Source organism: Balaenoptera musculus, chromosome 1, assembly GCF_009873245.2.
Source record: "Balaenoptera musculus isolate JJ_BM4_2016_0621 chromosome 1, mBalMus1.pri.v3, whole genome shotgun sequence".
Classification (NCBI taxonomy): domain Eukaryota; kingdom Metazoa; phylum Chordata; class Mammalia; order Artiodactyla; family Balaenopteridae; genus Balaenoptera; species Balaenoptera musculus.
Genome location: NC_045785.1, coordinates 86,976,491 through 86,992,354, shown reverse-complemented (window position 1 = coordinate 86,992,354; position 15,864 = coordinate 86,976,491). Strand labels below are relative to the sequence as shown.

The window sequence follows — 15,864 nt, the reverse complement described above, 5'->3', positions numbered from 1 at the left end:
ATCAGGTCACCCTTAAGTATTTCTAAGTAGGAGATTGCCAGTGTACATGTAGGTATATGAGCATGTGCATTTATCCTTTTTTTTCTTTTTATGAATGTGTATCTTTATTTTTTATTTTATTCTTATTATTTTTAACATCTTTATTGGAGTATAATTGCTTTACAATGGTGTGTTAGTTTCTGCTTTATAACAAAGTGAATCAGTTATACATATACATATATCCCCATATCTCTTCCCTCTTGCATCTCCCTCCCTCTCACCCTCCCTAACCCACCCCTCTAGGTGGTCACAAAGCACCTAGCTGATCTCCCTGTGCTACGCGGCTGCTTCCCACTAACTATCTACTTTACATTTCGTAGTGTATATATGTCCACGCCACTCTCTCACTTTGTGGCAGCTTACCCTTCCCCCTCCCCATATCCTCAAGTTCATTCTCTAGTAGGTCTGCGTCTTTATTCACATCTTGCCCCTAGGTTCTTCATGACCATTTTTTTTGTTTGTTTTTTAGATTCCATATATATGTGTTAGCATATGGTAATTGTTTTTCTCTTTCTGACTTACTTCACTCTGTATGACAGAGTCTAGGTCCGTCCACCTCACTACAAATAACTCAAATTCGTTTCTTTTTATGGCTGAGTAATATTCCACTGTATATATGTGCCACATCTTCTTTATCCATTCATCTGTCGATGGACACTTAGGTTGCTTCCATGTCCTGGCTACTGTAAATAGAGCTGCAATGAACATTGTGGTACACGACTCTTTTTGAATTATGGTTTTCTCAGGGTATATGCCCAGTAGTGTGATTGCTGGGTCGTATGGTAGTTCTATTTTTAGTTTTTGAAGGAATCTCCATACTGTTCTCCATAGTGGCTGTATCAATTTACATTCCCACCAACAGTGCAAGAGGGTTCCCTTTTCTCCACACCCTCTCCAGCATTCATTGTTTCTAGATTTTTTGTTTTGTTTTGTTTTTTATTTATGGCTGTGTTGGGTCTTCGTTTCTGTGCGAGGGCTTTCTCTCTAGTTGTGGCAATCGGGTGCCACTCTTCATCGCGGTGCATGGGCCTCTCACTATCGCGGCCTCTCTTGTTGCAGAGCACAGGCTCCAGATGCGCAGGCTCAGTAATTGTGGCTCACGGGCCTAGTTGCTCCGCGGCATGTGGGATATTCCCAGACCAGGGCTCGAACCCGTGTCCCCTGCATTGGCAGGCAGATTCTCAACCACTGCACCACCAGGGAAGCCCTGTTTCTAGATTTTTTGATGATGGCCATTCTGACCGGTGTGAGATGATATCACATTGTACTTTTGATTTGCATTTCTCTAATGATTAATGATGTTGAGCATTCTTTCATGTGTTTGTTGGCAATCTGTATATCTTCTTTGGAGAAATGTCTATTTAGCTGTTCTGCCCATTTTTGGATTGGGTTGTTTGTTTTTCTGATATTGAGCTGCATGAGTTGCTTGTAAATTTTGGAGATTAATCCTTTGTCAGATGCTTCATTTGCAAATATTTTCTTCCATTCTGAGGGCTGTCTTTTCGTCTTGTTTATGGTTTACTTTGCTGTGAAAACCTTTTAAGTTTCATTAGGTTCCATTTGTTTATTTTTGTTTTTATTTCCATTTCTCTAGGAGGTGGGTCAAAAAGGATCTTGCTGTGATTTATGTCATAGAGTGTTCTGCCTATGTTTTCCTCTCAGAGTTTTATAGTGTCTGGCCTTACATTTAGGTCTTTAATCCATTTTGAGTTTATTTTTGTGTATGGTGTTAGGGAGTGTTCTAATTTCATTCTTTTACATGTAGCTGTCCAGTTTTCCCAGCACCACTTATTGAAGAGGCTGTCTTTTCTCCACTGTATATTCTTGCCTCCTTTATCAAAGATAAGGTGACCATACGTGCATGGGTTTATCTCTGGGCTTTCTATCCTGTTGCATTGATCTATATTTCTGTTTTTGTGCCAGTACAATACTGTCTTGATTACTGTAGCTTTGTAGTATAGTCTGAAGTCAGGGAGCCTGATTCCTCCAGCTCCGTTTTTCTTTCTCAAGATTGCTTTGGCTATTTGGGGTCTTTCGTGTTTCCATACAAATTGTGAAATTTTTTGTTCTAGTTCTGTGAAAAATGCCAGTGGTAGTTTGATAGGGATTGCATTGAATCTGTAGATTGCTTTGGGTAGTACAGTCATTTTCACAATGTTGATTCTTCCAATCCCAGAACATGGTATATCTCTCCATCTGTTTGTATCATCTTTAATTTCTTCCATCAGTGTCTTATACTTTTCTACATATAGGTCTTTTGTCTCCTTAGGTAGGTTTATTCCTAGGTATTTTATTCTTTTCATTGTAATGGTAAATGGGAGTGTTTTCGTAATTTCACTTTCAGATTTTTCATCATTAGTGTATAGGAAAGGAAGAGATTTCTGTGCATTAATTTTGTATCCTGCTACTTTACCAAATTCATTGATTAGCTCTAGTAGTTTTCTGGTAGCATCTTTAGGAATCTCTATGTATAGTACCATGTCATCTGCAAACAGTGACAGCTTTACTTCTTTTCCAATTTGGATTCCTTTTCTTTCTTTTTCTTCTCTGATTGCTGTGGCTAAGATTTCCAAAACTATGTTGAATAATAATGGTGAGAGTGGGCAACCTTCTCTTGTTCCTGACAGTGGAAATGGTTTCAGGTTTTCACCACTGAGGATGATGTTGGCTGTGGGCTTGTCATATATGGCCTTTATTATGTTGAGGTAAGTTCCTTCTATGCCTACTTTCTGGAGAGTTCTTATCATAAATGGGTGTTGAATTTTGTCAAAAGCTTTCTCTGCATCTATTGAGATGATCATATGGTTTTTCTCCTTCAATTTGTTAATATGGTGTATCACATTGATTGATTTGCGTATACTGAAGAATCCTTGCATTCCTGGGATAAACCCCACTTGATCATGTTGTAGGATCCTTTTAATGTGCTGTTGGATTCTGTTTGCTAGTATTTTGTTGAGGATTTTTGCATCTACGTTCATCAGTGATATTAGCCTATAGTTTTCTTTCTTTGTGACATCTTTGTCTGGTTTTGGTATCAGGGTGATGGTGGCCTCGTAGAATGAGTTTGGTAGTGTTCCTCCCTCTGCTATATTTTGGAAGAGTTTGAGAAGGATAGGTGTTAGCTCTTCTCTAAATGTCTGATAGAATTCACCTGTGAAGCCATCTGGTCCTGGGCTTTTGTTTGTCGGAAGGTTTTAAATCACAGTTTCTATTTCAGTGCTTGTGATTGGTCTGTTCATATTTTCTATTTCTTCCTAGTTCAGTCTCAGAAGGTTGTGCATTTCTAAGAATTTTTCCATTTCTTCCAGGTTGTCCATTTTACTGGCATACAGTTGCTTGTAGTAATCTCTCATGATCCTTTGTATTTCTGCAGTGTCAGTGGTTACTTCTCCTTTTTCATTTCTAATTCTATTGATTTGAGTCTTCTCCTTTTTTTTCTTAATGAGTCTGGCTAATGGTTTATCAATTTTGTTTATCTTCTCAAAGAACCAGTTTTTAGTTTTATTGACCTTTGCTATCAATTCTTTCATTTCTTTTTCATTTATTTCTGATCTGATCTTTATGATTTCTTTCCTTCTGGTAACGTTGGGGTTTTTTTATTCTTCTTTTCTAATTGCTTTAGGTGTAAGGTTAGGTTGTTTATTTGAGATGTTTCTTGTTTCTTAAGGTAGGATATTATTGCTATAAACATCCCTCTTAGAACTGCTTTTGCTGCATCCCATAGGTTTTGGGTCATCGTGTTTTCATTGTCATTTGTTTCTAGGTATTTTTTGATTTCCTCTTTGATTTCTTCAGTGATCACTTCGTTATTAAGTAGTGTATTGTGTAGCCTCCATGTGTTTGTATTTTTTACAGGTTTTTTCCTGTAATTGATATCTAGTCTCATAGCATTGTGGTCAGAAAAGATACTTGATATGATTTCAATTGTCTTAAATTTACCAAGGCTTTATTTGTGATACAAGATATGATCTATCCTGGAGAATGTTCCATGAGCACTCGAGAAGAAATATTCTGTTGTGTTTGGATGGAATGTCCTATAAATATCAATTAAGTCCATCTTGTTTAATGTATCATTTAAAGCTTGTGTTTCCTTATTTATTTTCATTTTGGATGATTTGTCCATTGGTGAAAGTGGGGTGTTAAAGTCTCCTACTATGACTGTGTTACTGTCAATTTCCCCTTTTATGGCTGTTAGTATTTGCCTTATGTATTGAGGTGCTCCTATGTTGGGTGCATAAATATTTACAATTGTTATTTCTTCTTGGATTGATCCCTTGATCATTATGTAGTGTCCTTCTTTGTCTCTTGTAATAGTCTTTGTTTTAAAGTCTATTTTGTCTGATATGAGAGTTGCTACTCCAGATTTCTTCTGATTTCCATTTGCATGGAATATCTTTTTTCATCCCCTCACTTTCAGTCTGTATGTGTCCCTAGGCCTGAAGTGGGTCTCTTATAGACAGCGTATATATGGGTCTTGTTTTTGCATCCATTCAGCCAGTCTATGCGTTTTGGTTGGAGAATTTAATCCATTGACATCTAAGGTAGTTATTGATATGTATGTTCCTATTACCATTTTCTTAATTGTTTTGGGTTTGTTATTGTAGGTCTTTTCCTTCTCTTGTGTTTCCTGCCTAGAGAAGTTTCTTTAGCATTTGTTGTAAAGCTGGTTTGGTGGTGCTGAACTCTCTTAACTTTTGCTTCACTGTAAAGGTTTTAATTTCTCCATCAAATCTGAATGAGATCCTTGCTGGGTAGAGTAATCTTGGTTGTAGGTTTTTCCCTTTCATCACTTTAAATATGTCCTGCCTCTCCCTTCTGGCTTGCAGAGTTTCTGCTGAAAGATCAGCTGTTAACCTTAAGGGGATTCCCTTGTGTGTTATTTGTTGTTTTTCCCTTGCTGCTTTTAATATTTTTTCTTTGTATTTAAATTTTGATAGTTTGATTAATATGTGTCTTGGCGTGTTTCTCCTTGGATTTATCCTCTATGGGATTTTCTGTGCTTCCTGGACTTAACTATTTCCTTTACCATATTAGGGAAGTTTTCAACTATAATCTCTTCAAATATTTTCTCAGTCCCCTTCTTTTTCTCTTCTTATTCTGGGACCCCTATAATTCAAATGTTGGTGTGTTTAATGTTGTCCCAGAGGTCTCTGAGACTGTCCTCAATTCTTTTCATTCTTTTTTCTTTATTCTGCTCTGCAGTAGTTATTTCCACTATTTTATCTTCCAGGTCACTTATCGTTTCCTCTGCCTCAGTTATTCTGCTATTGATCCCTTCTAGAGAATTTTTAATTTCATTTATTGTGTTGTTCATACTGTTTGTTTGCTCTTTAGTTCTTCTAGGTCCTTGTTAAACGTTTCTTGTATTTTCTCCATTCTATTTCCAAGATTTTGGATCATCTTTACTATCATTATTCTGAATTCTTTTTCAGGTAAACTGCCTATTTCCTGTTCATTTGTTAGGTCTGCTGCGTTTTTGTCTTGCTCCTTCATCTGCTGTGTGTTTCTCTGTCTTCTCATTTTGCTTAACTTACTGTGTTTGGGGTCTCCTTTTCACAGGCTGCAGGTTCGCAGTTCCCGTTGTTTTTGGTGTCTGCTCCTAGTGGCTAAGGTTGGTTCAGTGGGTTGTGTAGGCTTCCTGGTGGTGGGGACTAGTGCCTGTATTCTGGTGGATGAGGCTGGATCTTGTCTTTCTGGTGGGCAGGTCCACGTCTGATGGTGTGTTTTGGGGTGTCTGTGGCCTTATGATTTTAGGCAGCCTCTCTGCTAATGGGTGGGGTTGTGTTCCTGTCTTGCTAGTTGTTTGGCATAGGGTGCCCAGCACTGTAGCCTGCTGGTCGTTGAGTGGAGCTGGGTCTTGATGTTGAGATGGAGATCTCTGGGAGATTTTCACCGTTTGATATTACGTGGAGCTGGGAGGTCTCTTGTGGACCAATGTCCTGAACTTGTCTCTCCCACCTCAGAGTTACAGCCCTGACGCCTGGCTGGAGCACCAAGAGCCTGTCATCCACACGGCTCAGAATAAAAGGGAGAAAAAAAAGAAAGAAAGAAAAAAGAAGATAAAATGAAATAAAATAAAATAAAGTTATTAAAATAAAGAATAATTTTAAAAAAATTTTTAATATAAAAAAGAAAGACGAGAGCAACCAAACCAAAAAAAAAAAAACCTACGAATGATAACAGGCGCTAAAAACTATACTAAAACAAACAAAAAACGGACAGACAGAATCCTAGGACAAATGGTAAAAGCAAAGCTATACAGACAAAATCACATACAAAAACATATACATACACACTCACAAAAAGAGAAGAAGGTAAAAAAATATATATATATCATTGATCCCAAAGTCCACCTCCTCAATTTGGGATGATTCGTTGTCTATTCAGGTATTCCACAGATGCAGGGTACATCAAGTTGATTGTGGAGATTTAATCCACTGCTCCTGAGGCTGCTGGGAGAGATTTCCCTTTCTCTTCTTTGTTCGCACAGCTCCTGGGGTTCAGCTTTGGATTTGGCCCTGCCTCTGTGTGTAGGTCGCCTGAGGGCATCTGTTCTTTGCTCAGACAGGACAGGGTTAAAGGAGCAGCTGATTCGGGGGCTCTGGCTCACTCAGGCCAGGGGGAGGGAGGGGTACGGAGTGCGGGGCGAGCCTGCAGCGGCAGAGGCCAGTGTGACATTACAACAGCCTGAGGTGCCATGTGTTCTCCCGGGGAAGTTGTCCCTGGGTCATGGGACCCTGGCAATGGCAGGCTGCACAGGCTCCCGGGAGGGGAGTTGTGGATAGTGACCTGTGCTTGCACACAGGCTTCTTGGTGGCTGCAGCAGCAGCCTTAGCGTCTCTTGCCTGTCTCTGAGGTCCGCGCTGATAGCCGCAGCTCGCGCCCGTCTCTGGGGCTCGTTTAGGCGGTGCTCCTAATTCCCTCTCCTCGCGCACCAGGAAACAAAGAGGCAAGAAAAAGTCTCTTGCCTCTTCAGCAGCTCCAGACTTTTTCCCGGACTCCCTCCCAGTTAGCTGTGGCGCAGTAGCTCCCTTCAGGCTGTGTTCACGCAGCCAACCCCAGTCCTCTCCCTGGGATCTGACTTCAGAAGCCCAAGCCTCAGCTCCCAGCCCCCATCTGTCCTGGCGGGTGAGCAGACAAGCCTCTGAGGCTAGTGAGTGCTGGTTAGCACCGATCCTCTGTGTGGGAATCTCTCCGCTTTGCCCTCTGCCTCCCTGCTGCTGTGCTGTCCTCCGTGGCTCCGAAGCTTCCCCCCTCTGCCACCCCCCGTCTCTGCCCACAAAGGCCCTTCCTAGTGTGTGGAAAGCTTTCCTCCTTCACAGCTCCCTCCCACTGGTGCTGGTCCTGTCCCTATTCTTTTGTCTCTGTTTTTTCTTTTTACTTTTGCCCTACCCAGGTACGTGGGGAGTTTCTTGCCTTTTGGGAGGTCTGAGGTCTTCTGCCAGCGTTCAGTAGGTGTTCTGTAGGAGTTGTTCCACATGTAGATGTATTTCTGATGTATTTGTGGGGAGGAAGGTGATCTGCACGTTTTACTCCTCCGCCATCTTGAAGCTCCTCCTGCATTTATCCTTATAATCTTGGTGTCCATGAATGTAAATTTTTAAAAAAATATTTACTTATTTATTTATTTATGTTTGGCTGCATTGGATCTTCATTGTTGCGCACGGGCTTTCTCTAGTTGCGGCGAGCGGGGGCTACTCTTTGCTGCAGTGCGCAGGTTTCTCATTGCCGTGGCTTCTCTTGTGGAGCATGGCCTCTAGGTGCACGGGCCTCAGTACTCATGGCACACGGGCTCCGTAGTTGTGGCCCGCGGGCTCTAGAGCACAGGCTTAGTAGTTGTGGCTCACGGACTTAGCTGCTCTGCAGCATGTGGGATCTTCCTGGACCAGGGCTCGAACCCATGTCCCCTGTATTGGCAGGCAGATTCTTAACCACTGCACCACAAGGGAAGTCCATAAATTTTTATAAAACTAAAACTTTCCCAGGGTAGCCATCTTTGAACCCCCTAATTTGATGGAGTACCCACGCTCATAAAATTCTGTATTTTTCTGTCACAGTATTTATAACTATAATTAATTAATTAAATATATAATTATTTAAGATCCATCACCCCCCTATACTGAAAACTCCAGGAAGGCAGGGGGTATGTCTGTCTTGATTGCTGGTGTAGTCTCAACATACCAGTCTGGTGCTTGGGACATAAGTGGCACTCAACAGAAATTTATTGAATATTTGAGTAAATGAATAAGTGATAATAAGTGAATAACAAAGAAAATATTATGTTTGATAACACAATATACATCTACTAAATGTTTATAAATTTGTTCTGCAATGCATACTTTAGTATATATAGGTATAGTCTATATACTAGGATGGAGTAAAAGTAATCAGATGTAGAATAAAGGGACTTAGTTTATAAAAGTTAAGCCAAAAGATAGTTTGCCATAATCATATACAGATGCACAAAAGTATAATGAAAATCTATATAGTAAGGAAGTAAAGCAAACTGTCTAGATTTAAATCTTAGCTCAGCTAATGACTGTGTTTTATAACCTTTGGCAAGTTTTGAGTTTCAGTGGGCTCATTCACAAAACGAGGGTAAATCATAAGATCCAGGATTGTTGTGAGCTTCAGATGAGTTAAAACCTATAAAGTGGTTAGAACATTGCCTGGCACAAATAGTCCCACAATAAAAGTTAGTTTAACACACTATAATATTATCACTATCACTATTACTACTACTACTACAAGAGCAGTACATTTAAAATATGATGTAATATGGATAACTCATAAGAACTGTATGTCTATGATTAGAATGAAGTCCATAGGGTGGCTTATAAAGTGTCTTTCTGAAAGAAACAAATGAGGGGAAAATAATTCAGTTTCACAAAATCTTTGCTAGAAAGGGTAATGAAAATGGATGATTATAATCATAACAGTAGTAACAGGAGAAATCTGGCTCTATTCTTAGCAGTGTGTCTGTATTAACACACTAAATATTCACAAAGACCGTATGAGGTTAGTACTGTTATCTTATTTACAAATGAGGAAACTAAGCTTAGAGAGGTTAATTAAATAGCAAGGAAGGGGGGCGATCAAGATTCAACTCCATGCTCTCTTGCTCTACAGCCTCTTGATATGACTATGATACTATAAATTTCTTTACTCACTGACTCACCGAAAAGGTTAAATTGCTAACTTGCTATATCCCAAGGATTTTGTTTAGAATTATGGATAACTTAAGATACAATTACCTTCCTTGAGAAGCTCACAGACTCATTGGGAATAAATACAAATAAACACACAGCTAATGACCTACACACAGGTAGGTGACAATTACTGAATACTTATTATATGTTAGGCACTTTGCTAAGTGTTTTACATTGATTAGTTACCCTAACTTAATTCTTACAGCAACTCTACAGAACCAGGTTCTATTATCATTTCAGTCCTATAAATTAAAAAACAAAAAAACCCTGAGGCTTAGAAGGACTAAATATAGGCTTTTGATTTCTTTGCTACACTGACTGTGGTATCTTATATTCTTTAAGAGTTCAGTTAGAACACTGTGAGCAAACAGAAGAAAGAGGACTCAGCTTGTGGGGCAGAGGTGGTGGGCATCATTTTGAATTGTATCTTGAAAAACAAACAGTAACTCTTCTGTCTGAAAGTGGGAAGGGCATACCACACAGAAGAAAAAGCATATGCAAAGTCATGAGAGCAAGAAATAGCCTAGAATATTCAGATAAAAGAGGTAGTTCTATGCAAGTGGAGAGCAGGGCTATTAAAAGTCGGGAGTAAGAGGTGAGTCATATATGGTATGCTGGCCCCAGACTGAGAAGTTGTCTATATATCATACAAAGGAGTCTGCACTTTGTTCTGTAGGAAGTGAGGAGCCAAGGAAGGATCTTAAGAATTTGAGTAAAGAGATCAGATATATACATCTTTATGCAACATAAATAGCAGCAGTGTGGAGGCTGCACTGGAAGAAGTGATTATATGCACAGGGTCCAAAAACTTTGCAGCTACAAAAGAGATGCACTACAAGAGATGTAGAGTGAGGCTTCATAAACAAAATATTATAACTTATAAATAGAATTCTTGAAGGCTGCTATTACACAAAGGACTTTAAAACAAGATTATACTATTTGTTTTTTTTACTTTTTCAGAGTAAACTGTCTTTTTGCAGAGCCTTGTCCTAGGAGTCAGGAGACTCGGATTCTAGATCTGTCCTTGCATCATTAAACAACTAACAGTATCTCATATATTGATATAAGATAAAGTGGCCATTTGCTCTTATTTGGAAAACAAATGAAATTATTTTTTTGGAATCTTCAGAAGAAATGTGAACACAAATTACTGTATCATGTTTTTAATTAGTTGTTTTCTTTATTAGCAAACTGAGGCTCTTCTTTTCCAAATATATTTCTTTATAATTTTTAAACTAAAAACCTAAAATATTCCTATTTTAAGAAGCACAACTGCTAAAATACAAGTGACTGGTACTCAGGTTAAATTGAATTCATACAGAACAAGTGAAGGATAGATAAGATGCAATGTCTTACTCAAAATGGCTGAAAAACTAGAAGTCAATTCAGTTAAGATTCTCTAAGTTGAGTGTCAAAGTGAACAATTCAGTTAAGATTCTCTAAGTTGAGTGTCAAAGTGAACAAGAAGCAGTTCCAAAAGTTCAAAGAAGCAACTATATTCAAGAAAATGTTCACTGAATACTTACCTTAGTAATAATCCTATAAGTAATGAATGTTTCAATTGTAGTAACATGGCTTTCAGGTTCATCAACTGTAATGAAAAGATCTTTCAAATCTGGCTCATCTTCAAACTTGACTTGGTTTATCATTGATAAAGGAGATGTTGGCATCATAGGGCTGAAGGAATTCATGTCCATCAATGAGGCATCCTAGGAATAAAACAATCAAAAATTAATATCTATAGGGAGAAAAAAGTTAAAATCCTCTTTTTCTTAGGCATGACAAATACTAATCAAATATGTCAAGAACAAAAAGGATAACTGGACTCCTGCTTAAATAAGGTATGTGGAACATGTATTTTTATCTCTGCTTCATCTCAAAATCCCACTTTAAAAATGACAGTAAAGAAACAAAGACAAAACAAGACAAAAAGTCATAAAAAGCCATAAACCCTCAAGGTAAAAAGAAGATACTAAAGCAAACAAAGTTAACTACTTTTTTGGAAACTGGAAATCTGATGGTTGAGTGGTAACTGAAAAGCAGTGCAGAAAGAGCTAAAGTAAACATAGGAGAGAATGGTAGACCAGGAAAAAGAAGGCACATTTATGACACAGGATCACAGAGACACTCAAGAGTTAGAGGTGTCAGAAACCTGTGGACATAGAATGCTGGAAGAGTTAAACCGGAGGACTGGTTAAAAAGCTCATAAAACAAAAAAGGAGTTAGTACCTCAGATTCCCTCACCTACCCCATGCACTCAGGTGACTTTTCTTCCTCAATTTTGCAAAAAACCTGGAAATTTGCTTTCTGGAGTGTCTCTGAACTCAAGGGCACCAGGCAGGATGGAGGGAGAGAGAGGCCCTATGAAAATACAGTTACCAAGGGAAAGTCCTACATACTAGATGAAAAGATATCCAGCCCTTTCCCCTCATTTGGCCCCAAGAATGTGGGCAGCAAGATGTTGAATGTCTACTCAGCTTGTCAGTACCTGGTGCCGGAACTACTGAACATCTCAACATGTGGAAAGCCTCTGATGTGAAAGATTCACAAATAAACAAACAAAGAGAATACAGGAAGCAGACAGAATAGAGAATATAATGCTTTAAAAATAAGATGAAATCATTAGTGATAAGAATGATATCAAATTCATGAATAAAACAGGTGTTATTTTTCAAAAAAATTCAGAGAACAACAGGAAAACCAATGAAAAAGGAGGCTTATGAAAGTTGAAGTATGATGGAAGGATAAAAACTCAACAGGAAGTTCAAAAGATTTAACTTGAGAACTAAGCTGAACCAAAAGAACATGGGATGGAAAAGGAGAGAGAAGTATTTTTAAAAATTTAAGGATCCAGGTAGATAGTACCTGAATGAACAGAATTCCAGAAAATGAAGAAGGGAAATGTCCTCTGAATTGAAGTATTTCCAGGTTGACAGGGCCTAGCAGGCCTCCTCAAAATGAACAGGACAGTAGTGGGGTGGGTAGTACCCCTACAAGCATCTATCACCGTGCCATTTCATAACAGTAGGAATTTTAAAATCGTAAAAGCTTCCAGAGAGACTATAAACAGGTAAAACACAATAGGAATGGCTTCAGATTTCTCAGTGGTAACACTGGAAACTAGATGATAATAAGATATTATCTTCAAAATTTTTAGAGGAAAATATTTCCTACCTAGAATTATACATAGCCAAACTGTCATTCAAGTATACAGGTAGAATGAAGCCATTTCAGATAGGAAAGATTTCAAAAACTGACTTTCCATGTACCCATTCTTACACATTCTTTGGAAGACGCTTCATTTTTCCAAAATAAGGGCATATACCAAGAAAGAAGAAATATGATCTGAAAGTAAGAGATTCAACATAGCAGAGAACTAAAGGAAATTCCTTGGATGACAGTGGAAGAATGTTCCAGGTTGACAGCTTTGCAACAGACTTAGAGAACAACCTATACAGACTAGAGCAGAAAGACTCCGGGGGGGCAAGGAGATGAAGAAGGAAAGAATAAAGGAAGAGAGGGAGGAAGGAAAGAGAAAGAGCAAAGGAAAAAGGGAAAGAGAATGAGGGAAGGAGGGAGGGAGGGAGAAAGGAAGGAAGGGAGGAGGGAAGTGGGGAGGGAGGGAGGCTGACAGAATACCTGATACATTTAAGCATAATGAAAGGAAGCATGCTATGTTAGATTTGGTAGATGAATCGGTGCAAAAAAGCCAAGAGGCAGAGAAAACAAGAGAGGGAGAAAGGGAGGGCCTAAAATAAAGGAATGAATGAATGATGAACTCTAAAGAAAACAAAAGGTACAAGAATGAAAAATGTAGTTCATTACATGGCTTGACTGTGAATAAAAATAAATTGTTCTTAATACTGAATTTAATTAAAAAGGGTGATATAGTTATATTTAAGATAATGGGGGGAAAAACATATGTATATGTTTGAGGGGAGGAGACATTGCCTATAAAACAGTTTCAAAAATGCCAATACCATGATGGAAAAGGAAGATAAGGAACTGTTCCAGACTGATGAAGACCAAAGAGACACAAGAGCCAAAGCAACATATGATCTTGCATTGAATTCTGTTCCAAAGGAGAAGAACCTTTGTTTTTTCTCTCTAAATGATATTATTGGGATAACTGAAAATTTTGAAAGGGTCTGTGGATTAGAAAGAATATAGTATTATGTCAATGTTAATTTCCTGATTTGCATACTTATACTGTGATTATGTAGGACAGTGTCCTTGTTTTCAAAAAATATACACAGATTTAATTAGGAGTAATAAAACATGTCTCTAATTTACTCAACTTGCACACACACAGAGAAAACAAATGTTGTGAAATGGTAATAACTGGGAAATCTAGATTCTTTGTGGTATTCTTGCAACTCTTCTCCAAGTTTGCAATTATTTCAAAATAAAAAGTATATTTATAGTTTTCAAAAGTCAAATCATCCAACAAGGCTTAAAATAAAATGAAACAAATTAAAAATAAAAAAGCAGCATCACGTGCTCCACTATTGCTATTACCAGTTCATGCTCCTCAGAAGCAAATTCAGGACTCTATTAGCTATTTTTGTTCCTTGTTACCTTCCTTATTTCAAAATAATATATATATTCTTTTTTTTTTAATTTTTCAATTTTCATATTATCAGTAGGTTTCCTACTAAGGAGGATGAAGAGTATTTATTTAAGCCAATTAATTATATGAGTATAGACTCAGAGTCCTATTTTACTCAATGGGTTATAATCCATTAATATAATTTATTTTGATGTTCTAAGTGTCCAAAATTTGCCTAGTAGGAGCTCCTTAAAGCTGGCATCTGTGTGTTTTTGATATGTCTTCATTATTCCTTGAGCACTTTATTTTCTGGCATAGCAAGATGTTTCAGATTTACGTTATATTTTCCCTGCCCCAGTTATGGAATCAGACATTTCTTCAAGGAGCTCTGGTTTCTTTTAGAGGAGACTGGTATTTAGAAAACAAGATATAAATGCTAGAAAATATATGTATATTAGGCATGATTTAGACCAAGGAATAGAGGACAAATTACAGTTGAGTTGATCAGACACACAAAAACATGGAGACAATAAATGTCTTGCAACAAAAGTTTAGTGAAACAAATTATGGTATATACCTACAATAGGATACAATAAAGTCTATCCATATACTAGAATACAATAAAGTGATTAATATATTAGAAGAATATACAGTAACTTGGAAAAAGATTCACAGTATGGTATTAAGAGAAAATATTAGCTTATAAAATTTGTATTCAACTAGATTCTAATGCATGTACATGTATTTATGTTGTGTATGACAGAGGGGGGCCAGAGGGTAGGAGAGAAAAAGTAAGAAATAGCGTACTCACGATATGTGTGCATTCATGAACTTAGAAGCTATACCAAACAGTTAACAGAAGTTATTCCAGGTGTTGGGATTGCTGTTGAGTTTAATATTTTCCTATCTGAGTTGCTGTATTTCCAAATATTCTAAAATAAACGTGTATCATTTTGAAAAAAGATTTTTAATTGTTTAGAGTCAACACTGTATCTAACGTGTTCAGAAACAGTAAGAACTACTGTAAAAAAAAAAAACAGTAAAAACTACTGAAAAAACTACTGTAAAAAAAAACCAGGGCTTCCCTGGTGGCGCAGTGGTTGAGAATCTGCCTGCCAATGCAGGGGACACGGGTTCGAGCCCTGGTCTGGGAAGATCCCACATGCCGCGGAGCAACTAGGCCCGTGCACCACAACTGCTGAGCCTGCGCGTCTGGAGCCTGTGCTCCGCAACAAGAGAGGCCGCGATGGTGAGAGGCCCGCGCATCGCGATGAAGAGTGGCCCCCACTTGCCGCAACTAGAGAAAGCCCTCGCACAGAAACGAAGACCCAACACAACCATAAATAAATAAAATAAATAAATAAATTTAAAAAAAACCAAAAAACCAGTAAGTTAAAAGAGCTGTCTAGGGCCATTTTGGCAGAAGACCTTGGATTACATATTTGATTATTTGGTTTTTTTTCTTAATTCAAAGTTGTATAGTTAAATAGGAAATTTAAAAATATGTCCGGAATCACATGAAAATGGGATTGTCAAAATAAATTATGGGATGCTAACACAATGGAATACTAAGCAGCCATTAAAAACAGAATTTAGAGGTTTCAAATAAATGTGCAATCAGCAAGTACAAAAATCTCTCTCAATTATCGTTTCATATAAACAGTAGTTTTTTAAGTTGATGGGCAAATGTGCTTTAAATTTCACTGACAGTGCATACAACCATGTGCTTTGGCATTCTTTGTAGTCACCCTCTTAACCCACCACAACCCACTTCCTTTACCTACTACATAATTTAGCATTCTATTTCTTCTGCTTAAAATGCATCCTTTTGTCGAGTGGAAAAGATCTGCCTGAATTTATAAAGGCTCACAATTCCAATGAGTGTAGTGTGGTGTCATAAAAATATGCTTCAATATCTAGCAAAGGAAGAAAATTACAGGCTGAAATTTAGCAACATCCAAGATTTCAGTAGAAGGATGTAAATTACTATGAATCACTCAAAAACATTCTTAAAACCTCAATAAAAGTGACTATCCAAAGGGTTTTATATTCGCTTCAAAAAAAGGA

At 37.9% G+C, this 15,864-nt stretch overlaps 1 protein-coding gene across 5 annotated transcripts in view; it reads right to left on the bottom strand.

The window, feature by feature from the left end:
* SNX7 (sorting nexin 7) overlaps window positions 1-15,864 on the bottom strand; it is a 97,351-nt gene that overhangs the window by 61,663 nt on the left and 19,824 nt on the right. For all 5 annotated transcript variants that reach the window (XM_036824111.1, XM_036824110.1, XM_036824109.1 and 2 more), the window contains one exon: window positions 10,775-10,957. In XM_036824111.1, the coding sequence (XP_036680006.1) occupies window positions 10,775-10,957 (183 nt within the window). The remainder of the gene's footprint in view (window positions 1-10,774; window positions 10,958-15,864) is intronic.